Source organism: Symphalangus syndactylus, chromosome 12, assembly GCF_028878055.3.
Source record: "Symphalangus syndactylus isolate Jambi chromosome 12, NHGRI_mSymSyn1-v2.1_pri, whole genome shotgun sequence".
Classification (NCBI taxonomy): Eukaryota; Metazoa; Chordata; class Mammalia; order Primates; family Hylobatidae; genus Symphalangus; species Symphalangus syndactylus.
Window position 1 is genome coordinate 126,641,157 of NC_072441.2, and position 25,667 is coordinate 126,666,823.

At 36.3% G+C, this 25,667-nt stretch overlaps 1 protein-coding gene across 31 annotated transcripts in view; it reads left to right on the plus strand.

Moving 5' to 3' along the window:
• EPS15 (epidermal growth factor receptor pathway substrate 15) overlaps positions 1-25,667 on the plus strand; it is a 167,697-nt gene that overhangs the window by 64,503 nt on the left and 77,527 nt on the right. For 13 of the 31 annotated variants that reach the window (XM_055254773.2, XM_063627448.1, XM_063627470.1 and 10 more), the window contains 5 exons: positions 427-486; positions 13,364-13,564; positions 14,400-14,545; positions 16,452-16,608; positions 21,048-21,133. In XM_055254773.2, coding sequence (XP_055110748.1) covers positions 427-486; positions 13,364-13,564; positions 14,400-14,545; positions 16,452-16,608; positions 21,048-21,133 — 650 coding nt within the window. The remainder of the gene's footprint in view (positions 1-426; positions 487-13,363; positions 13,565-14,399; positions 14,546-16,451; positions 16,609-21,047; positions 21,134-25,667) is intronic. The other 18 variants (XM_055254776.2, XM_063627458.1, XM_063627464.1 and 15 more) reach the window with 2 other exon arrangements.

The following is a 25,667-nucleotide window of genomic DNA, read 5'->3' on the forward strand; positions in this document are numbered from 1 at the left end:
TTGTTTCTGCATTTGGTTATTCCCTGTAAAAATGAGTGGTTGAAATTAATTACATATGTAAGCCCCTTAAGTAGGTCCTTTTTTAGTTTGTGCTGTACACTCTTGACCTCCTGTTTGCTTGAGTTAATTTCTAGAGACCATCAGTATATTACATCTGCCACTTACTCTGTGGCTGTATCATGGTGTCTTGTTGTAAGGAATAGTTTTATCTCTGAAATCATAAAGTAGTAAAGGGATCTCGTTATGTTTCCTAGGCTGTCTCAAACTCCTGGGCTCAAGTGGTCCTCCTGCCTTGGCCTCCCAAAGTGCTGGGAGGCCATATGGGCATGAGCCACCATTCCTAGCTCATATACTTTCTTTCCTTGCCCTCAAGTAGAACATGAACTGAAAGAACATTAATCTTTTTTCAATTCTTCTCTTTTTAAGGTTTGGGAGTTGAGTGATATTGACCACGATGGAATGCTTGACAGAGATGAGTTTGCAGTTGTAAGTAATCTAATGCTCTTAACATCTTCATTATCTTAATGGTTTTCTCATGTGCAAATATCTTCTTTTAGTTCATCCTTAGAGGAAAACTATATTCCCATCAGATTATTGGGTGAACTTTTTTTTTTTTTTTGAGACAGAGTCTTACTCTGTCATCCAGGCTGGAGTGCAGTGGCACGATCTTGGCTCACCACAACCTCTACCTCCCAGGTTCAAGTAATTCTTGTGCCTCAGCCTCCCAAGTATCTGGGATTACAGGCACATGCCACCACGCCCGGCTAATTTTGGCATCTTTTGAAGAGATGGGGTTTTGCCATATTGGCCAGGCTGGTCTTGAACTCCTGACCTCAAGTGATCTGCCCACCTCAGCCTCCCAAAGTGCTGGGATTACAGGCATGAACCACTGTGCCTGGCTGGTTGAACATTCCTATATAGAATTTATATTTATTTTCTAAACAAATGGATAACAGAAAATGTGTGTTTTGCCATCTTCATTTTATCTGGCTTTAAGGTACACAGGAACGTATACTTTGTATAATTACTGTAAAGATAGTATCTTTTGTATCACAACCTGACCAGGTATCTTAGTACCTGCTTCTAATATGGAATAATTTTGCTTCAAATGTATCCCCCAAATTCCACATTTCCTTTTATTTCATTAAAAGGAAACATGAATAACACTTGAGTTTCACTTCATTTATGAAGGCAGAAAAGTCTTGACATTTTATCTGAAGACATGTCATCTTAGTAATTGAATAGTTAATTCCAAATGTGGTTGTATTCACCTCTTCCTTAAAGGTTTGATAAAACTTTGCTGTGAATTCATCAGTGGTAAATTTCTAATTTCCCTTTTACTCTCAAATTTTCTCTTTTTATTTTGGTAAGGAATTATTAATTTCTTTTACTCTTTCATGGTTGTTCTCTTTACTCACTCCAAGTCTTGGGAATACTCCCACTTGTATTTTTACTTAATCTGATTTTGTCTAGTTTGTTGATCTGTTAGAAGAACCATCTTTTGAATTTACTTATCCTTTCTATTATGTTTTGACTTTTAATTTAATGATGTTTAACATTTACTTCCCTGTTATATTTTCTTATTCTTTTTATTTTAAATTTCTTGGAGATGAGTATTATGTTTCTTCACTTCTCTTTGTCTTTAATATTGAAATCATTTAAAGGATGTATTCACCCTTGAATACAGGTTTAGCGGGATTCCATAGATATTGGTACAAAGTTTTCTCCTTTATACAGCTTTTTAGATAATTTTTAGTTTTATTATCTGGTTAGGAATATGTTTCCTAATTTTAAAGTGGTTAAGTTTGGTTGGTTTTTGTTACTTTGATGTATACTTTCAACTTGATTGGATTATAACTAGAAAAATGTAGTCTATAAAATGTCTAATTAAAAAAATTAGTTAAGGCTTTCTTTGTTCCCAAGTTTATGACCTATTTTACATATATTCCATGGATATGGCAATATTTCTGTTTGGAGGATATTAGAGTTTTATAAATTCATTATATCAAATTTATTTTATTTTATTTTATTATTTTTATTTTTGAGACAGAGTCTTGCTCTGTCACCCAGGATGGAGTGCAGTGGCACAATCTTGGCTCACTGCAACCACCGCCTCCCAGGTTCAAGCGATTCTCCCGCCTCAGCCTCCCAAGTAGCTGGGATTACAGAAGTGCACCACCACATCTGGCTAATTTTTGTATTTTTAGTAGAGACAGGATTTCACCATGTTGGCCAGGCTGGTCTTGAACTCCTGACCTCAGGTGATCCTCCCGCCTCAGCCTCCCAAAGTGCTGGGATTACAGGCGTGAGCCATCACACCCAGCCTCAAATGTACTGATTATTTAGTTTCTCTTTGTCCTTATTTTTCTTTTGTTTTTGGCCCTTCCTTAAATTTTCCTCATTTTCCACAAGAGCCAAATGAAATAGGCAGAATACATATTACCACATTTAAAAAATGCAGAAAGAGAGACTTAAAGTGACTTGAATTCATGTTCACAGGTCCCTAATCTTTTTAATTTTAATTTGGATAATAGTTGGGAAATGGCAAAGGATACTCCCTCGCGGTGTGACAAAAGTTATCTCAGTCGCATTTCAGGGGTTGAGCCATTGTTTTGGGAATGGGGCCATATTGAAGAGATTTCAGTGATGATATACATTGAAACATCGTCAAACCCTACACATAAACTTCTCATAAATGGTTTTTGTGGTAAGAATATTGGTGCAAAATCTTTGCAGTGGTACAATATAATGAGGGATTTTTTTTCTCCTAAAGACAAAATTTTTTTTTTTTAGACGGAGTCTCACTCTGTCACTCAGGCTGGAGTGCAGTGGTGGGATCTCGGCTCACTGCAGCCTCGGCCTCCTGGGTTCAAGTGATTCTTCCACCTCAGCCTCCTGAGGAGCTGGGATTACAGGCATGCACCACCACCCCCGGCTAATTTTTATATTTTTAGTAGAGACAGGGTTTCGCCATGTTTGCGAGACTGGTCTCGAGCTCCTGATAATAGGTGATCCACTCTCCTCGGCCTCCCAAAGTGCTGGGATTACAGGCATGAGCCACCTCTTCTGGCCCGAGACAAAAATATAGTTAGAATAGATGGGGAATAGTAGTGTCATCATTTGATAAACAGTAGTGTATGCTAAGGTAAATGAATAAACACAGTTTATCTTATATGCCTGGAGCCTATTCCCAGGTAACTGGCCTTTTTTTTTTTTTTTAATAAAAACCTTTATTAAAAGAATAATTTTTGAATAATAAATACATTTGTAGGAAATTACTACCTTGAATTTTGTTTTGAATAGTAGACACCCCTTTATCTTCTCCTAGATTTACTTGTTAACCATTTTGTCACATTTGCTTTCTCCCTGTATCCATGTTCTTCAGAATTTTTTCCTAGTTTTAAACTCTAGCTTGTGTGATTTTAATACTGCTTCTCCTGTTCCCTCTTTTTTTGAATTACCTGATATTTCTTATGTTTGTTGTGTATGTCTCTTGAAAATGGCAGATTTCTATATTTTAATGCTTTACCTAATTGGATAGTTTTTAAGATAATAGCACTTATATTGATTTGATTTTCCCTTCTTTACCTATTTATTTTACATTTTTATTTTCTCTGTTTCTTACTGTTGCTTATTATCAAGTTGTGATTCATTCCCTTACCCCGCCTCCCAGTTAATGTGGAAATTTTGTTATAATGTCTTGTTTCATTAATAGTTAATACAGGTTGAGCATCCCTAATCTGAAAATCCGAAATTTGAAATGCTTCAAAATCTGAAACTTTTGAGTACTGACATGACCCACAAAGTGGAAAATTCCACTCCTGGTCTCATGTGATAAGTTGCAGTCAAAATTTTTGTTTCATGCACAAAATTATTAAAAAGATTGTATAAAATTATCTTAGATTATGTATACAAAGCTTATATGAAACATAAATGAATTTCGTGTTTAGACTTGGGTCCCATCCCCAAAATATAATATTCCAAAATCTAAAAAAAAAAAAGATAATATTCCAAAATCCGAAAAAATCCAAAACACTTCTGGTCCCAAGCATTTTGGGTGGGGGATTCTCACCCTGTGCCCCTTTTCCTGTACTTGTACTTATTTCTCCTATATTGAAAACAAGATTTTCAGCCCTTACTCTAGCAAAATGAGTCCTTTAGATTATTTTTACTTATTTTCTTCCCCCTCATGTTCTTTATTTTTATTTTTTTTGAGATGGAGTCTCGCTTTGTCCCCCAGGCTGGAGTGCAGTGGCGCCATCTCGGCTCACTGCAAGCTCCGCCTCCCGGGTTCATGCCATTCTCCTACCTCAGCCTCCTGAGTAGCTGGGACTACAGGCGCCTGCCACCAAGCCCAGCTAATTTTTTTTGTATTTTTAGTAGAGACAGGGTTTCACCGTGTTTGCCAGGATGGTCTCGATCTCCTGACCTAATGATCTGCCCGTCTCGGCCTCCGAAAGTGCTGGGATTACAGGCGTGAGCCACCGTGCCTGGCCTCCACTCATGTTCTAATTCCAGAAGACCTTAGAACATTTTTTGTGACTCAAATTCTAGATTTTGCTCAGTTAATTTAGTTCTTTTGATTTTGGTATTTTTCTTCCAGTTTTGTTCAATATTAATAACTAGTATTCTTTTGGTTAGAATTTGTCTGATAAATCTTTTTTTATCCTTTTACTTTAATAAATAGAGCAACATAATCTGTACTCTTTTTAAAAATTATAATTACTGCACGATAGCTAGTGTAACTACAACTGCAAGCCATTGATTTGTTTTTATTTATTTACAAGCATCAATATTTTACAAAACTGAATTTTGAGAGCTGGTATCATTCTTCCTTGAAAATTGTAGTAATTTAAAAAATACTTTTGCAGTAGTGACATAGCTAAGATCTGAACATTTTAAATTATCCTCCTAAATAATAAAATATAATGTACTTATTTATATGATCAGTCCTTTTGGCCTAATGGCAGTTGATACTCTGCCAGGATTTTGGTTTGTTGAAGTATAATACAAGTTTAGGTCTTATTTTACTAGATAATCAAAACTGACTTGAACACAGGAATCTTTTTGTTCAAGACTTACCTTTAAAATTCTTGCCCATTTCCCCTTGGGTTAAATGCTTTTTGTTTGTTTGTTTTAAAGACCCCGTGTCTGCTTTGTGTTTATTTTTTTTGAATGGGAAGAAATGAAAATGAAGTTAAAGAGAGACTCTAAATTGGTGTGTTGAATTTCAGTATAGATTTTTTTAAGAGTAACTTATTTCAGTAATTAACCAAAACTTGATTGAACTTGAGTCTTTATGTTTAGACTTACTTTTAAAATTCTTAACCCATTTCTTTTATAGCATAAATGGGATTTTTGGTTGGTTTATCTTTTTAATTAGAATAAATGAAGTTAAAGATTCTAACCTGTGTAACTTCTGTTGCCATGTGAACCTTTGATGAATGGCCCTTGTTTCTTTTCAGATGTAAATGCTTGTTCATATTCTCAGAAACCCAGTAGTTTAATTAAAAATCCAGAATCTAGAATATCCTTTAGTTTTTTGGTTTTTTTTTTTTTAAAGTAAATTTGTAAAAGTTAGGCCTTGGCATGGCCGTGGGTATTCTGGCCACAACTAAAATGACTTCAGAGAGTTTTGTGTACGTGGAATGTATAATGTATATGTGTATGTACATACATAAAAATAGATTTAAAAAATCATATCTACCCCCTTGAATCTGGATTTTTAAAATATCTATGATTGTGTATCAGTATTCTGTTTACTCATTGTTGAATTATCTGACTAGATTGTAAGGATGTTGGAAATATATTTCTGAGTTTAACTTCTGGCCCGTTTGGCTTTGTAGAAAGTCTCTGATGGAGCATTAAGGTGATATTTTGTAAAAGGAGCAAATTTTTCTTTTTCTTTTTGAGAGTCTGTCACCCAGGCTGGAGTATGGTGGCGTGATTTCGGCTCACTGCAACCTCCACCTCCCAGGTTCAGTCTGTTCTTGTGCCTCACTCTCCTGAGTAACTGGGATTACAGGTGCCCGCCACTACACCTGGCTAATTTTTGTATTTTTTGTAGAGGTGGGGTTTCGCCATGTTGGCCAGGCTGGTCTCAAACTCCTGACCTCAGGTAATCCACCTCCCTTGGCCTCCCAAAGTGCTGGGATTACAGACGTGAGCCACCGTGCCCAGTCAAAGGGCCAAATTTTTCTGTTATGATTTGAAAACTAGAAATGTATCTAAAATTATGCTACTGCCAGTGAATCAAGAGAAGTGACTGATAATTATGTTAAAGTTTATTCTCTTTATGGGGTAAGTTCTGCAAGTGTGTAGTCCTATTTTGTGAAATAGTTCTTTGTTTTATTAGGGCTGAAACTACTGCTTTTTATTTTAAAGAAAAGGCCCGTAAATCTAGGAATCTAGTATTTGGTGAATGAGCCTATGCTCATGTTTTTTTGTAGATTTAGAGTTTGACAAGATCCTGTAATTTAGCTTCTTGAAGCACAGCAGTTACTGGCTTACAACCCAGGCTAACCTGAGCCTTCTAGAGTCATGCTCTTTTTTTTTTTTTTTTTTCCTAATGAACTTTAAATTTTGGAGTGATTTTAGATTTGTAGAAAAGTTGCAGAGAGCACAGTTTTCCATTCCCCTTCGCTGTTTTCTCTTATTAACATATTACATTACCATGGTACATCTGTCAAAACTAAAAAAAAAAACATTGGTGCATTATTAACTCCAGACTTTATTTGGGTTTCACCAGTTTTTCCTTTCTGTCACAGGATCCAATCTAGGGTATCACATTGCATTTAGTTGTCATGTTTTCAATCTCTCTGGTATATGAGTTTGTCAGTCTTGCCTTGCTTTTTATGACCTTGACATCTTTGAGGAATACTGGGTAGATATCCTGCAGAATGTCTCCCAACTTAGGTTTGTCTGATGCTATTCTCATGACTAGACTGGACAAATGAGTTTTTGCAAAGAATAACATGGAGGTGTAATGCTTTTGTCATCATCACATTATATTGGGGGTACATGATACCCATGTGACATCACTGTTGATGTTAACCTTCACTTAAGTGTTTGCCAGATTTCGCCACTGTAAAGTTACTTTTTCCCTTTTCCTACTCTATTCTCTGGAAGTGTAGACTCATGTCCTTTTTACTTTGCCGTTTGTCTGCGTATCTATCTGTTGGTTTTTACATTCTTACTAAGTCTTAAATTTTTCTGTCAGGTAAGTTCTTAGACTGAAAGTGGCTTAAGCTTTTGTCAGTAATATTTGTTTGGGTCTTCATTATGTGAAGAGTTTTTGGCACTTAGAGATGTATAGAGGAGCTGTTTTTGTGTGTATTAGCGTGTATCACATTGTATCCTCCTCCTATTAGGTTGTAAAACTGAGCGATCTTTTCACCTTTTTTTTTTTTTTTTTTTTTTTGAAACAAAGTCTCACTCTGTCACCCAGACTGGAGTGCAGTGGTGAGACCTTGACTCACTGCAACCCCCACCTGCTAGGTTCAAACAATTCTCCTGCCTCAGCCTCCAGAGTAGCTGGGATTATAGGCACCTGCCACCACGCCCAGCTAATTTTTGTATTTTTAGTAGAGACGGGGTTTCACCAAAGTCTTGGGCTTTGCCCAAGAATTAAAAGCCCTCCAGGTGATTCTCATGGTGACTAAAATTTGAGAAATACTGCCTAAAAGCATGGAAAATGAAAAAATATCAGAGAAAGTGGGCAGCTGTTAGTAACTGATTGCAACAGTAAAATTAAATCCCCTCTTTCCCTCCTGTCTCAGGAATTTGATACTTTTGTTATTCTTATTAATAAAATTGTTTATACTTTTACTTTGAAATAAAAAGACATTCTAAATACTTCTTCCTTAAGTGTCTCTTTCTGTGTAAATGCACTTGCTAGTATGTTTCAGTTTGACAACTAGTTACTAGCCTGATTTTTTTGGTGTGTGTAAATATGGTGCATTTGGTTTAATTGCTTTTGTTTCAGTGGCATACTTTTAATAGGAATAAGTACAATATAATAAGAAAAGAAAATAACAACCCAGCAGTATTAAAAGTATTCTGTTCACTTTTGCTCTTTTATTTGGCGGTATAATTTTTGGCTTTAGTTTTGCCAGGGAAACTATTTTCAAGGCAACATGAAATTAATAATATATATTTTTAACTTGCATAAAAATGTGTCTATTGGCAGCAGATGGCTAATGTTGCTTTTTCGCTTCTAGTGTCCACTTTTCCAGGAAATGACTCCCATCTGCAGTAAGAGAAGTGCTGACTGTTAATGTGTACACTAGGCACTTCTCTTAGCTCAGTGCTATTCTGACAATTTCACAGTGTATATATTGTGAATTTGCTTGGAAGTGTATGTTAGCCAGATTGTTTTCTTTCTGGAGTTTCAGGCTTTTGGAAATAGAAAGTTTGTTTGTTTCTAAAACTGAAATTGAATTCTTCCAGGTTGGCTAGTGAAAAGGGAGAGGAGAATTATTGGTTAAGTGTAGTTCCTGGACAAACCGCATCAGCATCATTTGGGAACTTGTTAAAAATGCAAATTCTCAGGCCCAACCTTGCTGGTTAGAAAATTCTGAATGCAGGGGCCAGAAATCTGTGCTTTATCATGCTGTCCAAGTAATTCTGATGCCTGCTAAAATTTGGGTACCAATGGGTTAAGTTTAGTTTTATCAGTTGTAAAGGACAGCGTGGTATTGTAAGATTACATATGTGCTGCTAATAAAGCTGATCAAATTTGGAAAAAACAAGAGCTTTGTAGCCAGAAGATCTTGGTTTGAACCCCACTGTATCACTTCTTAAAAATATTATATTGGGCAAGTTACTTAGCATCTTAGCTTCAGTGTCTTCATTTGTAAAATGAGATTAGTAATCCTGGAAATCAGTGATGAGTGTTGTTGCATTGAGTGCTCAATAAATACTGATTTGAGGGGCTGGGTGTGGTGTCTTACTTGATCCCAGAAGTTTGATACCTACCTGAGCAACATAGTAAGACCCCCATCTCTGCAAAACATAAAAAAATTAGCCAGGCATGGTGACGTACGCATGTAGTCACAGCTACTTGGGAAGCTGAGGTGAGAGACTCACTTGAGCCTGGGAGGTTAAGGCTGCAGCAAGCTGTGTTCTCGCCACTGCATTCCAGCCTGGGCAACAGAGTGAGCCTTTGTCAATAAATTAATAAATAAACAAATTAAATAAATATATAAATAGATGTGAAAGCCCCACAAAACTTAGTATATGATTATATGCAAATTTTCTCTTGGGGAAAATTGTAATTTTCACTGGAAGAAAAAATGTAGTAAGAGACTGTGTGCAGTGGCTCACACCTGTAATCCCAGCATTTTGGGAGGCTGGGGTGGGTGGATCGCTTGAGCTCAGAAGTTGGAGACCAACCAGCCTGGGCAACATGGCTAATCCTCATCTCTTTAAAGAAAAAAAAAATTAGCTGGATTTGGTGGCATTTACCTGTAGACCCAGCTACTTGGGAGGCTGAGGTGGGAGGAAGGCTTGAGCCCAGGTGACAGAGGTTGTAGTGAGCCAAGATTGCATCACTGTGCTGGGCAAAAAACAAACCAACCAAAAAAAAAGAAAGAAAGAAAAATTTAAGAAACATGCAAGCTTTCTTTTCGTGGTTGCTGGACTCTTTCTAGAGGTTCCAGGTTAGTTTGAGTAATTTCATATGCTAAAAGATAGTTATGGAAAACTTTCATGCTCTGAAAGGCTTGAAGGTACCTTGAATGCTTTAAAATGAAGAGGATATATTCTGGGACAGTCTGTATGCAAATTTTTCCCATTTTGTGCAAGTGCTTTATATATTAAAAATACTTGTCGTGGTTCAAGAATCAATATAAGAAGATATGCAGTGAAAAAAATCTCAGTTCCACCCCTGCTGTCAGTTGCCCCATTTATCCCTATTCTATGACTAATTTTCTTAATTTCTTATTTATCTTAGAATTTCTTTTTTTTTATTTTTCTTTTTTTTTTGAGATGGAGTCTCTCTCTGTTGCCCAGGCTGGAGTGCAGTGGCACAGTCTCAGGTCACTGCAGTATCCACCTCCCAAGGTCAAGCAATTCTCCTGCCGCAGCCTGCCAAGTGGCTGGGATTACGGCATGCGCCACCATGCCTAGCTAATTTTTTTGTATTTTTAGTAGAGATGGAGTTTTACCATGTTGGCCAGGCTGGTTTCGAACTCCTGACCTCAGGTGATCCACCCACCTCAGCCTCCCAAAGTGCTAGGATTACAGGCATGAGCCACCACACCCAGCCTATCTTAGAATTTCTTAATGCAAATATAAACAAATATAACTAATTATTTCCTCCTTACCACAAAAGATAACCCACTAAACAGACTGTTCAACACTATACTTTTTCATAGTTAACAGTTTTTCTTGGATATCTTTTCACTGTGAGAGCTCCATGATTCTTTTTTTCCTGGTTAGCATTATTCAAGGCTACCCACAACAAACTGCATCCAATTTAAGTATATAATTTGATGAGTTTTGGCAATTATATGCCTGAAGGCACCACCACAGTTAAGACACACAATGTTCTTTATGATTTTTTTTAATGCTTTATAGTATTTCATTATATGGATATACCATTTTTTAAAATAATTTTTTTACCTTAACTTCCTAGTGTAGAGTATACCATAATTTTTTAAACCAGGTTTTGTAGATGGGCATTTGGGTGCTGATACAAACAGTGCTGCAATTAATAATCTTTTTCATACGGCATTTCATATGGATAGATTCCCAGGTGTAGGTTTGCAGAGCCGAAGGGGAAATACATTTGCAATTTGGTAGATGTTGCCAGTTTGCCTTTCATAGGGGTGATATCAATTTGAGCATGTTAGGGGAAGAAAAATAATTTTTCCTATACCCTTTTAAGTTCTTGGCTGAGAACCGTGTAACAAAAGAGAAAAACAGAAGTTTATTAACATGTATATTTCATATATACATGGAAGAAACTCAGGAAAAGAGTAACTGTCAAATAGGTGGCTTACAACTCAGGTTTGCTCTTGCTCCTGCTCTTGCCATGTGACATGTCTGCACCCCTTTGCCTTCTGCCATGATTGGATGCCCCCTGAAGCCTCATAAGAGGCAGATGCTGGAGCCATCTTGGTACACCCTGCAGAACTGTGAGCCAGTTAAGCCTGTTTTCTTTATAAATTACCCAGCCTTAGGTATTTATTTATAGCAATACAAAAACGGACTAAAATACAGCCCGCCAGTGTGGCCTTTCCATCCTAGGAGCTGCCCAGGAGTGCCCTGGCTCCTGCAGGGCAGCAGTTGGGAGCCTTATGTCCCACGTTGTGCCCAATCCTCCCACCACCACAGCTAGCTGAAGCCCAAAAATACCAGAACACATCCTCTCCAAACTCTGAGCTATTAGGAATACTTCCTTGGCCATCTCTTGAGTGATCCAGTGAGAAAGAGAAAAAGAGCAGCTTCTGACATCCAGCCACGGGCCAGGCACTCACAGCGAGGTCATGTAATTTTCCTACTGAATCTTCAATGGAGCCTCCCTTATGCCTTTTCTACACCCTGGAATCAAGACAAGCTGCCCTGCACTTGGAGTTTTTTGCATGTCTGACAACCATGGCTCCCTCCTGGACTTGCTCCTGTGGTCCCACCCAGAAGCCATTCAATGCACAGGAGGACCATTTCCCATACCCCATGATTGCACCCTCAACCAGTCAGCAGCAAGCACCCATTGCCTAGCCACCCCCACCCCTTCCCCAAACTGTCTGAAAAGCCCTAGCTGCCAAATTCTTGGGGAGATTGATTTGAGTAATAACTCTATCTTCTGTGTGGTGTGGCCAGTTTTGCATCAATTAAACTCTTTACTGCAAAAGAAAAGAGCTTAGCCTAATATAGCATCTTTAACAAAGAACAATGAATTTTTTTAACTCTTATTTTAGGTTCAGGGGTACATGTACAGGTTTGTTATATAGGTAAATTGCATGTCACGGGGTTTGGTGTGCAGATTATTTTGTCATTCAATTAATAAATGGTAGGTAGTTTTTTGAACCTCTTCCTCCCTCCACCCTCACATTGGCCCCATGTCTGTTGTTCCCTTCTTTGTGACCACATTTACTCCATGTTTAGCTCCCACTTAGAAGCAAGAACATATGGTATTTGTTTTTCTGTTCCTGTGTTAGTTTGCTTAGGATAATGGCCTCCAGCTGTATCCATTTTGCTGCAAAGGACATGATCTTGTTGTTTTTTATGGCTGTGTAGTATTCCATGGTGTATATGTACCACATTTTTTTAATCCAGTCTACCATTGATGGGCATTTAGGTTGATTCCATGTCTTTGCTATTGTGAATAGTGCTGTGATGAACATATGTGTGCATATGTCTTTATGATAAACAATTTATATTCCTTTGGGTATATACCCAGTAATGGGATTGCTGAGTCATTGGTAATTCTGCTTTGAGTTCTTTGAGAAATCACTGAACTTTTCTACAATGGCTGAACTACTTTGCATTCCCACGAGCAGCGTAAAGTTTGTTATATAATTCTTCTGGCGACACCTCTAGGCTGATAAGGGTCTGAAGTCATTTTGGGCAGGAACTGTTATCCTTCCCTGTAGAGAGGGCAAGAGGGACACCTTTGTAAATTTATATCCTGCTTTTAGGCATATAGAAGGAGGGCAGAGAACTTTTTTTTTTTTTTTTTTTTTTTTGATGCTACTACTTCTCAGTTGCTTTCAGTTCCAAATAATCCTTATGCCAAAGTGGAATGTTTTGGGGTAGCATAGTCTGCTACCCCTCAGCTCCCACCAGCAGTGTAAGAGAATTTCCCCACAGTTTAGCTAGCAAAGTATATTATGAAACTGAGTTTTTGCCAATTAGGTAGAAAATGGTATTTCAGTATAGTTTTAACTTACAGTTTTCATCTGAGATTGGGCATTTTTTTATGTTAAAGAATGGACCATTTAAGGGATTTGCTTGTCTGTAAAATATCTCTCCAAACTCTTTTTCCATTTTTCTGTTGGACTTTTTTTTTCTGTTAATTTTTAGGAGCTCTTTATATATTAGGGAGAGTAATTCTTTCTTTGCAGATGTTGTCTTCTCACATTGTTGTTTACCTTTGACATTGCAAGAACTTTAGTTGAAGGGTACATCTCTAAATTTTTACTAAGGATATCTTCCTAAAAATTTCTTAGTTTTTATTTCTTTCTTTTTCTCCATCCTTTTTTTCATCCCTCCCTCATTTTCCTCTTCTTTCCCTCCCAGCCCAATTTCTTAAAAAAGGATTTGAGAGCCCGAAGATGATTTATCATTGAACAGTAATCAGTTTAGTGGGTGAATGTTAAGTGCTTTTAATATATATGACCCTGGTTCATTTATTTTGAAGGCCATGTTTTTGGTATACTGTGCACTGGAGAAAGAACCTGTGCCAATGTCCTTGCCTCCAGCCTTGGTGCCACCATCTAAGAGAAAAACGGTCAGTATATCAGGCTCTGTGCGGTTGATCCCCTCTTCAGCATCAGCCAAGGAATCTTACCACTCCTTACCATCTGTAGGCATTTTACCTACCAAAGCGCCATTAAGACAGGTATAGATTTATCAGTGTTAAAGGATTTTTTTTTTAACAAAGTGCATGGCATTTAACAGTTGACTATTTGACAAAGATAGAGCAATTAAAAGGATAAAAATTTTAGAACACCATCTGGTTGAACCTGCATAATGTGATACTCCAGAGAAGACAGATATTCCTTCTACATTAGGCCTTGGGTCATATGGATGTTTTGTTGGCTTTATTTTGATCTCCCTGGAATTAAAGTTAGAAATGGAAGATGCTCCATGCTAACATGGCATGTTTGCCCTGGCATAATTAATAGTTGTTTTTATTTTTGTTTAATATCTAGTTAACTCTTGATTCTTTGGGATCAAATTATCGAATTCTGGGTTGTCCAAGGCTTTTTTTTTTCTGCCCCCAGCCTGCCTCTTGTCAGATTGAGTAAAGGAAGATAATGACAGGATATGCAAATCAGCCAGTTTGGCTATGGTTAACACTGCTGGGTCAAACTATAAAAAATAAAGATTGAGAATTATCTGAGTATTTTGTTTATACAGACTTTCAGTTACCTACATTAATGTGGGCATTAATAAGTCAAGAGTTAACTATGTTTGAATTTACTCATTTCTTAAAAAAAGAAAAAATGTGCACCTATGGATAAGTCCTAACTGACCTGTATTTTCTTCTGTTATTTTCTCTTCACCACAGCATTTTGATCTTGAGATGTCATGTGGTAGTGATACATTGTTGCTCTGAGTTAGTAGGGTAGAATTGTTCAGAATTTGTGATGGATATTGTAATGGATTGAAAGAGTGACACTTCAAAGTTTGTTTCATTTTGGCAGAAATACTGTTTTTTTCCCCCCCTGTAGTGGGTTGTATCCCCTGCAGAAAAAGCTAAATATGATGAAATCTTCCTGAAAACCGATAAAGATATGGACGGATTTGTGTCTGGATTGGAGGTCCGTGAAATATTCTTGAAAACAGGTTTACCTTCTACCTTACTAGCCCATATATGGTAAGACTTTATTTGAATTGATTTTTTAAAAATATGGTTTTGTATCAATTCCAGTTTCTGCATTTTGATTTTTAGTCATTTGTAAATAGGACAGTTTTTGTTTCAGAATTTTTTATAGAGAAAATCAGAATCTGAAGAATTCTTCTGGCTAATGGACAAAAGCTTGAGAATGGGTTACCTGATGCTTTATAAGATTGACAGCATCGGCTGGGCATGGTGGCTCACGCCTGTAATCCCAGCACTTTGGGAGGCCGAGGTGGGTGGATCACCTGAGGTCAGGAGTTTGAGACCAGCTTGGCCAACATGGTGAAAAGCTGTCTCTACTAAAAATACAAAAAATTAGCCAGACATGGTGGAGCGTGCCTGTAGTTCCAGCTACTTGGGAGGGTGAGGCAGGAGAATTGCTTGAACCTGGGAGGTGGAGGTTGCAGTGAGCTGAGATCACGCCATTGCATTCCAGCCTGGGCAACAAGAGTGAAACTCCATCTCAAAAAAAAAAAAAAAGAATGACAGTGTCAGTTAATTGTTATTAGAATGTTAAAATCCAGCTTCTGTTTATATCAATTAAACTTAAAATTTTCAGAGAGAATCCAGATATCTGAAATTCAAACAATGTAAAAAACAGTATCTTCAAGGCATACCTGCATAATTTTATAGTGTATATGTATACTTTCATACCTTCACATAGGAATAACATACTTGGTCCTTGAAAAGGCAAACCCTAGTGTCTTTAATGAATTTCACAGAAAATGAGATAATGTTCATGAAAATGCTTTATAGTGTGTCTGCTGTCAATCCACCTAATGATACCAGAGGTTATCTTCAGGTTTTCAAGAGGCAGAAACCTCACAAGTGGGACCACATAGTTGTAAAGAGAAACTTAGAAAAGAACGGAGGCAGACAGTAAGTGGATCTGCCTTAAAAGAAACAAGAACCCAAGACTGGGAAAGATTAAATATGCATAACTAGTAGTAGCTGCCACTATTGAGTGCCTAGGGTAGGCACTATACTCAATAAATGGCAGTTGTCATGGGCTTGATGTTATGCCTAAACTTTTTATATATCCTGTCTTTAATTCTCATAGTAATTTCGCAAGATGGGTGTTATCATCTCCACTTTATAGATGAGGAAACTAAGGTTTGGAGAGGTTAAAAAACTTAGCCAAGGTTACAAGAAGAAATAAGTAGAAAAGCTGGAATTTAAGATCTATGTGACACATAGTATTTTTACTTATGTAGTCTTTTCATCAGGCCCTACTGGCCTTCAGTGAATTAAACGGATCAGGATTTCAGAAAGCTGAACTTTTTTCTTTTTTGATTACAGAAAAAGAAAGTAGAGTAAAACCTTTGCAGTTTCTCTTCAAGTGATTGTGTAAAGCTTTCCAGATTGCTGCCTTTTCCTCACATGTGATTTCCATTTGCAGCTGTTCATTCTGCTTTGGCTTGGTGATCCTTGTATCCTCCTACTCCAAGAGTTGCAGGAGGCATAGCAATATCAAAATTGTGCTTGTTTTAGAATCTTTCTAATGCCACCAGTGAATCAAATTTGTTGAGACTTAGGTTTTATCTTTAATATCTTTTAATGTTAAAAATGTTGGGTGTAAGGAATGTTAGGATTCTTTGGCCCACCACAACTTTTACCGTATAGTGGTTCTGAAAATTGGTAAGAAAACACAAAGTGTAAACCCAGATTAGAGGCTCCTGCTGACCACCAGGGTGAACATTCTCTTTTTACTATCTTAGCTGATCTACCTCTTTGAACAGTTGAGTGAGTTTTTAATAACCTGCAAGTTGGTGTGACTGTCTTTTAAATTCACCTCATTATTTTTAAAAAGCTGCATAGTGGTACTTTTTCTCTGGACTTTTTGCAGTTGTGGCACTTATATACCATTTGTTTATTCGTGCAGGTCATTATGTGACACAAAGGACTGTGGGAAGCTTTCAAAGGATCAGTTTGCCTTGGCTTTTCACTTAATCAGTCAGAAGTTAATCAAGGGCATTGATCCTCCTCACGTTCTTACTCCTGAAATGATTCCACCATCAGACAGGGCCAGTTTACAAAAGGTAAGAAAGCTTAAAAGGAAACCTGAATGCATTAATTTCAAAGGAATAATACTATGTCAAATTACAGATTCAATTTGGATGAAATAGAAGAGAAAATGTATCTGGCTAAGAGCAGAACAGTATACTGTTTGTGGTTTAGTTTGTGCCTAGAAATATGCTGGAGTGCCTTGTATAACATCCTTGTCCAGTAGCTTGTTTACCCCATTCATTAAACATGACAACTATATTTCCAGACTTAAAATTGGAAAAATGTGGGCTTATTTTTCCTTTCCTGGATTTGTGAATTAAGTTTTATGAATAGATTATAAAAGGAAAGCTATAAAAATTAAATTATTGTGTTTCACTTGATGATTCACTCTTACATAAAATGATACAGAGTTGAAAACAGAATCTTGCATATGATGGTTGCTTGGTGTCAATTTTACATCAAAAAAGCCTCCAAGGAAAACATTATGTTGAGGATATATCTGTGCAGTTTTTGCCATAGGTGACCTTTTGTTCCTGAGTATACCACTGAACTTCATATTTGAACAGCTAAAAGTGGGTTGTACCTAGTTTTGGTTTCTGGACAGCAGTGAGAATTTTCAAAACTTCATTGTTTTAGTCATGCCTTGATATTTCTCTCCTCATGTAGAAACCCTTCCTAGTATGGTGCATTTACAATATCTTGGCCTTTAATAGACCTTTGAAAGGACTTGCATACCATAGTGGCTATTTGCCTTTAAAAATAAATACTTTGTATTTTTAAATCTCTTGTGGCCTATAAAGTAACCATGGCTGTGGCGATTTTTCAGGGTTGTTACATAGTAATACGAGTTGTCAAATGTGTGGTATGAGGAGAGCTCTTTAAAATATCATAGAATATTTTGGGTTTTGCATAAATTTTGTCACATGGTTCTTAAAAATCCCATTTTAAAAAGCTTAATAAAAATAAAATTGGGACCGAGCACAGTGGCTCACACCCGTAATCCCAGTATTTTGTGAGTCCGAGGTGGGAGGATCACTTGAGGTCAGGAGTTCCTGGGCGACATAGCAAGACCCTGTCTCTACAAAACAAAAACAAACAAATTAGCCAAGTGCGTTGGCGTGTACTTGTAGTTCTAGCTACTCGGGAGGCTGAGGCAGGAGGATCACTTGAACCCAGGAGTTTGAGGTTGCAGTGAGCTAAGTACCAGCTGCTGCACTCCAGCCTGGGCAACAGAGCAAGACCATGTCTCTTAAAAAAAAAAAAAAGAAAGAAAACTGGATTTTTTTAGTAAGCTAAATTGAATTTGTAGCTACCAGGTATGGAGAGTTACTTATAGAAGTTTTTGTCCTTATTTGTAGTAAAATAAATATTTTATTATCTGCTTTGTGAGTTATTGGGGGGGCATTTTGTGAATTTTTTGATTCCTTATGATGTATGACATGAGTCCCTTAAGTTGTGGAAAAGGCTGAAATTGATGCCACCCAGAAGGATAAAGTTTACTGAATATGCATTTTTGCTCTTTGCTATATTACTGTACCTCAGTTATGGAATACTGTGTTGTTTCATGCTTTCTTTCACCTATGCAGACTGTTCTTTTTTTCTGCCTTCTTCATTTTATAACCTATTCAGTTGCCTACCAACACAAATTATAGATATGACAGAAATTTCTGAAGCAAATTAAAAGTTTGAAGTGTGTGTTAGTAGATGCTTGAAGTTGCATGAGGTATAGTAGAGTTTTAAATTTAGTAGATTTGTCTGAAGTTCATTCACTAGATCATAGATACGTTTGTCTGTTTATGTCAGATACCAGTATTATTCACTGAAACGGGAATTTATCACTGCTCTCTTATCTATTAACCCAAAATTTTAACTTTAAAAATGAAAACTTGCATTGTTTTATCTTTCGAATAACCTCTTTTCTCTTTAATCTGTTTTTTTTTTAGTACTGCATTTTTTGCAGCTTTGACTAATCCTTTTTTGAATGTTGCTTTCCTTTCTGTGTTTTTTCTAGTTTGGACTATTTTTTCCGTTCTGCAGCACTCTGCTTTTCGCCTTTCTTGTACTGTCAGTTTCTTAACTCTACTCTCTCTCAAGGTTAGAGCTTTACTTTATGCCTTTTTTAGCTTTATGGTTTTTGGTTTACAAGATACATTTTGAAATGAGAGGTTTTTTATTCAGCAAAAAAGAGAAAATTCCTAAACAGCATGCTTTTGTCACATGTCACTTGGTCCTTGTGTGCATTTTAGTCTGCCTTCCCTAGGCTCTCTGATCCACTTAACATCACCAAAGTGGAATTTTTGTGTAATGCACAAGATAGGGTGAGAGAAAACATTTTGAAAGAAGGGGACATGCTACCTATTTTTCTCATAATGCCCTTCAAATGCTACATAAAATATTAGCTAAACTTTTTTCATTATCTGGGATGTCACTTTCTAACTTGTTTGAGGTTAAACTAATTTGTCTCACTTTGTCTTCTTATTTGATGATATTTTTACAGGCAAGACTATAAAATGTGTCACCTTTTTTTGAGTTAGAGTGACAGAGGAGATGTGGTAGTCACAAGTTTTTTGGTACATTTGCACCTCTGATAGCAAATTTCTGATAGCATTTAAGTGAAGTAATTTACTCTTGCTGATAAAAGTGAGACCAAGTGCTAATGTTTCATTTTGTTTAGCTGTCTGGCCAGGCCTAGCTCATAGGTCAAGTTTAGACAGAGTTAAAATACTAGTGAATAATTGTCACATTCAGAAATCCACTTTAAAATATCTAATTTAATTTAACATCGATAAGTTTCTGTATATCAGTGGAACACAGAAAATAGGAGGTATATTTCATACAAAGCTGTAATTAATATAAAATTGAGATTAGTATTAAACCTCGTAGATGAGTTTTGGTACTGATAGTCAAAACAGCTCAGTACTAAAAGTGCAGTGTGGCATAAAGAAATATAGAAGGAATTACTTGCCACATTTTATTGATGTCCCTGTTTTATCAAATTTACTTTTAGAGTAATAATTTCATTTACCTAAATGATCTTGATATGCAAGTGCCACGGGGGGCATTGTGTGAAATAGCACTTAAATCAGAAGACTCTTGATTAAACTATGTATTGGCTGGGTTCAACTTTGAGCAAGTCATTTAATCTGTTTCCTCAGTTCTAAGATGGGATTAATAACAATATCTTCCCTACCTACTACCCACTTTTCAGATTAGTTTTGAGAATTAACTAGTGGAATTTAAAGTGCTTAGTGAATTGTAAATGAGTATATAAATGTGAAGAGATGGGATATTGTGCGCTTTTGGGTTTCTTCTGTTGTGCAAGTTGTTGACGTAAATTAACTGTACAACAACATAAGTATTAACACTAAGTCTTATGTTCTGTTATATAAAGTCAGCAGTATATCTTAGTTTTTACATATTCAGACCTCAGTTTTAACATTTCCAGATGGTAATTATCCTGTTATTTGTTAATCTGGTTGTAGCATTGGGTGTAGATGAAATGTTTGAGGAAGCATTTGTCTTTTCGCTCTGACTTCAGCCAGCTATCTGGGGCATCAGTGATAGTTTACAGAGGACATTGAGCCAAGGTAGAAACAACTCAATGGGAGGCCACATCTTTTAAGAGCATATTCTATTGAAGAGTTAATTATAACAATAGCTTACATTTATAAAATATCACAGTTTGTAGACTGATGTCACATCACATAATTTCATTTAACTTGTAAAGTGGGCAAGGCAGAGATTATTTCCCTATTTTACAGGTGATGATAATGCAGTTAGTAAAATAGCAGGACCCAGAATAAACCCAGCTAGATTTTCTGAATACAAGGACCTTTCAGAGACCAATTTTGTAACCTTCATTGTTGAAAGAAAACTGTATGTACAGGATGTCATACATGAAGACAGTTTCATATATGATGGTATTAATATTTATTATGGAACGTGCCTGAGCAGTTGGTTTTACTTTAAATAAAATAGACACAGTATGTAGCAAAAGTAAAAATTCCTTGAATTAAATAAAAACCACTACTATAGTTTTGAGTCAACAAAAATTTATGTGTTTACTCTCAGCCAGTTTATACAAATACAAATAATTCACCATCAATTTCTCTAAGAAATTTACACTTCAGTGGAGGAATTAGTTTATGAATCTGGCATGTCTTTTACTGCAAGGTTCTGAACAGGCTAGGATCAAGTGACAAAGACATTCGGATCGGAGGTGGGGATGGGGTACATAGTATAGAAAAACAGTTTTCAGAGAATTTAAGGGAAATGCAAATGTCTTACTATATAATTAAGTATAAAATTATATATAATTGTACTAGATATGATTTTCTTAATTAAAAGTGTCAGTAATACAGTAAAATATGCAATACATTTTATATCTGGGTAGAGCTTTAATATTTTTAGTGTTTTGTCATATATTACATAATTTTATAGTAATGTATAATTGTGAACTTTTTGTTTTTAGAACATCATAGGATCAAGTCCTGTTGCAGATTTCTCTGCTATTAAGGAACTAGATACTCTTAACAATGAAATAGTTGACCTACAGAGGTATGTAAAGCAAAATTACAGCCTACTCATAACACACACACACACACACACACACACACACACAGAGTACATGTATATATGTATACAACCTCCTCCCTACACACACCTTTCTGTTTCTAATGTGTATTTTGATAAATGCTACCTAATATTTGGTTAAGTACCACAGTTCTGTTTAAACGGAGTCAGTGTACTTCATCATATATGAGGCAACCTTTAATTGCAGGATACACTATTTACTTATGTACCACTGAAAAGTCACTGCCAAATAAACAGTGACATGCCGTTAACTATAAGATACTGTTTGATTTCATTTAGAGAAAAATGTGAAAAAAACGTATATCCTAGAATGAGTGAAAAATAGTTTTTCTCCAACCTTAGATATTTGAATAACATATTAGAAAAACATTATCATTTAATAGATGGAATGTTAAATTCAGACACCATGCCAAGAGCTTTCATAATTGTTATTTGACCCTCACACAAACCTTGTGATTTGAGATAGGTGGTGGTGTTTCTGTTTTACAGGTAAGAAACTTAAGATGCTTAGATATTTTGCCCAAAATGGTACAAGCTTGTCAGCTGCAGAGCTGATACCTGATCCCAGGACTACTTTATTCTAAGTTGAATCTTCTTTCTTATACATAGGTACTATGTAGAACAGACTCAAATACAATTAGATTTGAATCTGAGTGTAGCAGATATTATTGTTACTTCCTTAATTTCCGTGTTCCCTGGAAACTTTATAGTAATACTGATTGTAAAAATGACTATAAAATTACTTTTTAAAAGTGAGATAATTTTTCTGTCTACAGGGCACTGTATCTAAATATTCACACCAGTCTTTTTCTTTTTTTAACTCTCACAACACTTTGAAGCAGATAATGGCTGATATACTTTATTTTACTGACAGTATTGAGACATAAGGAGATTAAATGAGTTAACTGCCTTATATGGCAAGAATTTGGCAATGATCTTAACCTTATCTGTGAGACTATGTTGAGATTTCTGTAGAAAAACCGGTTGTTAGAATTTTTCAGTTGTAAGAAAGAACTAAACCCAAACTAAGAGTGAAATTTATTGACTTGTGAAATTGAAGCCTTTCCGAGGTAGGGCTGGCTTAAAGCATTTCTTGATATTGAGGCTCAGATGATATAATCAGGTCCCTTGCTCTCCATTTCTTGTTTCCATTTCCACTGGGTCGATTCCATTCTCAGATAGACTTTCTCCTTATTTTGGCAAGAGGGTTATAGTACATCTAGCTACATGTAGTTATAATTTCAAATTTGGTGAAAAGCACCTCTCTTCTGGCATTTCCTGGAAAAGACCTGAAATTCAGTCTGATTGGATTGGCTTATTGGCCTTTTCCTATGACATAAAACTTCTATTTTTTTTTTTTTTTTTTTTTTTTTTTTTGAGACGGAGTCTCGCTGTGTCACCCAGGCTGGAGTGCAGTGGCACAATCTCGGCTCACTGCAAGCTCCGCCTCCTGGGTTCACGCCATTCTCCTGCCTCAGCCTCTCCAAGTAGCTGGGACTACAGGCGCCCGCCACCACGCCCGGCTAATTTTTTGTATTTTTAGTAGAGACGGGGTTTCGCCATGGTCTCGATCTCCTGACCTCGTGATCCGCCCACCTCAGCCTCCCAAAGTGCTGGGATTACAAGCGTGAGCCACCGCGCCCGGCTGACATAAAACTTCTAATATTGAAATCCGACCAGGGCAAAAAACCCTTCATGGTGATTGTGTAGTTTGATTTTGTCCTTACTCATGGAAAAAAAAAATCAAATCCAAAGTCACACATCACGTTAAGAGACAGTATTGGTATCAAAACCAGGTTGTATAAGTTCAGCATTCTTTCTGTTGTACAATTCTGCCACTCATTAGGATTTTTAAATTTTTGACTTTGTTTCAAAATAGAAGTAGTAAACAATTACTGAATCTATAATGGTGTTTAGACTTTTCATTTTCATATGGTCCATAAACATTTTTGCTTTCCTTATATATGTAATATACATGTTATAGTAGGTAGATTTGAAAATATTTATCATCTGGGCCTCTTAAGCCTATGAAAATGGATACGTACACCAGTGTTCTAGGACTTGCTTGATTTGACTTCAAGTGTACTTGTTTAATGTATAAAATATTTCTATAATGAATTTTAATGGGAATTAGAGCATCAAACGTAAAATGCTCTTACTGTTGAAAACATTATTTGTTACATTTTGGTCAACTAATCTTTCAATAACTTTTAGTAACTATAATGTTAAGTTGTACTAGTGGCAGTCTTATATGGTAAATGACAGCTGACAGCATGAAAATAACATAATATTTCGTGACTGTCTTATTATGAAAATCAGAATTTCAAAACCTTGTTAGTTTTTAGGGTATAGTCACATTTTATAAATGTGTGGTATATTTATACATGATTTGACATTTGTGAAAATATTTTCCCTAAACTTTTATTTTAGGTGAGATCTACAGTGTAGGCAAACTTACATAATCTGTCAACTTCATTAGTGTCATAGTCAGACTCATCCCCATGCTAAAATTATAGTTGTTAAAATACGCTTTTGTAAGTAGTTGTATTAGGTCATTATCACCAAGTCTTCAAGGTATTACATTATGAAAACCTTGGTTTTTATTCTTGTGAATAACCGTTTTTTCCATGCAAAGTTAAAATTCTTCAGCCTTTAATTTTTTTATTAATATATAAGGATGTGATGAGTATGACTACAAAACAGGAAAAAATAATTTAAACAGATTTTGTTTGTGGCTTTTACTGAATTGTTACCTGACAAAATCTTAGCCAGTTCTTCATTTTGGTTTTGAGGTGAAGATACTTAGTTTTAGTCCAGGGGCTGGGCTCAGTAGCTGATGCCTGTAATCCCAGTACTTTGTGGGGCCGAGGCAGGTGGATCACTTGGGTCAGGAGTTCCAGACCAGCCTGCCCAACATGGTGAAACCTTGTCTCTACTAAAAATACAAAAATTAGACAGGCGTGGTGGCACACATCTGTAATTCCAGCTACTCAGGAGGCTGAGACAGGAAAATCGCTTGAACCCAGGAGACAGAGGTTGCAGTGAGCCATTGCACTCCAGCCTGGGCAACAGAGTGAGACTCTTGTCTCAAAAAAAAAAAGAAATTTTTTTTTTTTTTAGTCCAGGGATCAAACCTCTAAGTAAACATCAGATATGATGTGAAATTGTAAGTACTGTATAATGAATGTAGTACTTTATAATACTTTTTTCTTAATGATAGTTATAATACATATTCATTGTAAAATTCAGGAAATAGATAAATGCATAATGAAAAAAGGAATATATTTCTTAGAATCATATTTTGTTTTGAGCATTGCAAACCAATGGAAATATTGAAAGCTATATATAAACTTGAGTTAGTTGGGTAAAGAATGTTCTCTGTTATTGGTCAGAAAATGAGATTTCATTGTCTTTGTTTTCATCTTTAGTTCACCAAATTGTTTGTGGTAGAAAATATAAGACATTGGGAGCTTGAGGCACGAGATACCTTTTGTTATATGTTAAAATTTTTTTCTGTGATTTGCTGTTAATTAAATGATTTAATTATGCCAATTAGATTAAATTAGTATGATATTTTTAACTTAAGGAAAAGCAATACAGGTGGTTGTAATATAACACTCATCAAATAACCTGAATCTCTTACTTGAGCTCAAGACCTGTATTTTTCGTTACCTACTAGTGTTTTCATCTGAATGTCTAGTAGGATATGAATTCCCTAATTGTCCCCTCACCTCTGTTTTGTATCTCCCTTCTCAGTGACATCACCATTCACCTAGTCACTCAAGCTAGAAACCTGAGATTTTTCTTCTTCTCATCTTTAGTCTTCTACCTTTGAAATGTCTGTTGAATTCATTCCTGCCTTCCCATCTCTTTCGTCTAATCAACTTCTCACTCTTCAAATCTCGTCTTAGACATCATTTCCTCTGGGAGAGGAAGCCTTCCTTGACTTTACCTCCCAACCTCCATACTCTCTTCAAGTCTTATTTAAGAGCCTATTTTATGTAGTCTTTATGTTTACAACTGTTATAACACTTATCATTCTTTGTTATAATTCTGTGTTTTTTTAATCTCCCACTAGATTATGTGCTTCTTAAACATAGGGGCTGCTTGTATCCCTAGTGTTTAGCTCATAATAGATGACAAAATAATTTTTTCAATATTGTTGAAATCTGTCTTCTCTGTTCTATGTTTCTTTCTTAGTTTTAGCCTTTATCTTCTATCTGTATCATGGCTGTAACCTCCTCATTGGCTCCCTGCTTTGAGCCTTTTCCTCCTTTGGACCATCCTGCTTCCAACTGATACATAAAATACAACTCAGATCCCTCAGTGACTTCCCATTTCCAACTGAATCCAGTTCACTTCTTTGAACATGGTGTAAAGGCTCTTCCTTCATGGTGTTCTCTTGGCATCCTGACCATTCTTCTGTCTTAGCCACCTCTCACAGTATGCTGCCCTATGGTACTGTAAAGCTATTTGAGAACAGATACAGTGTGTTTCC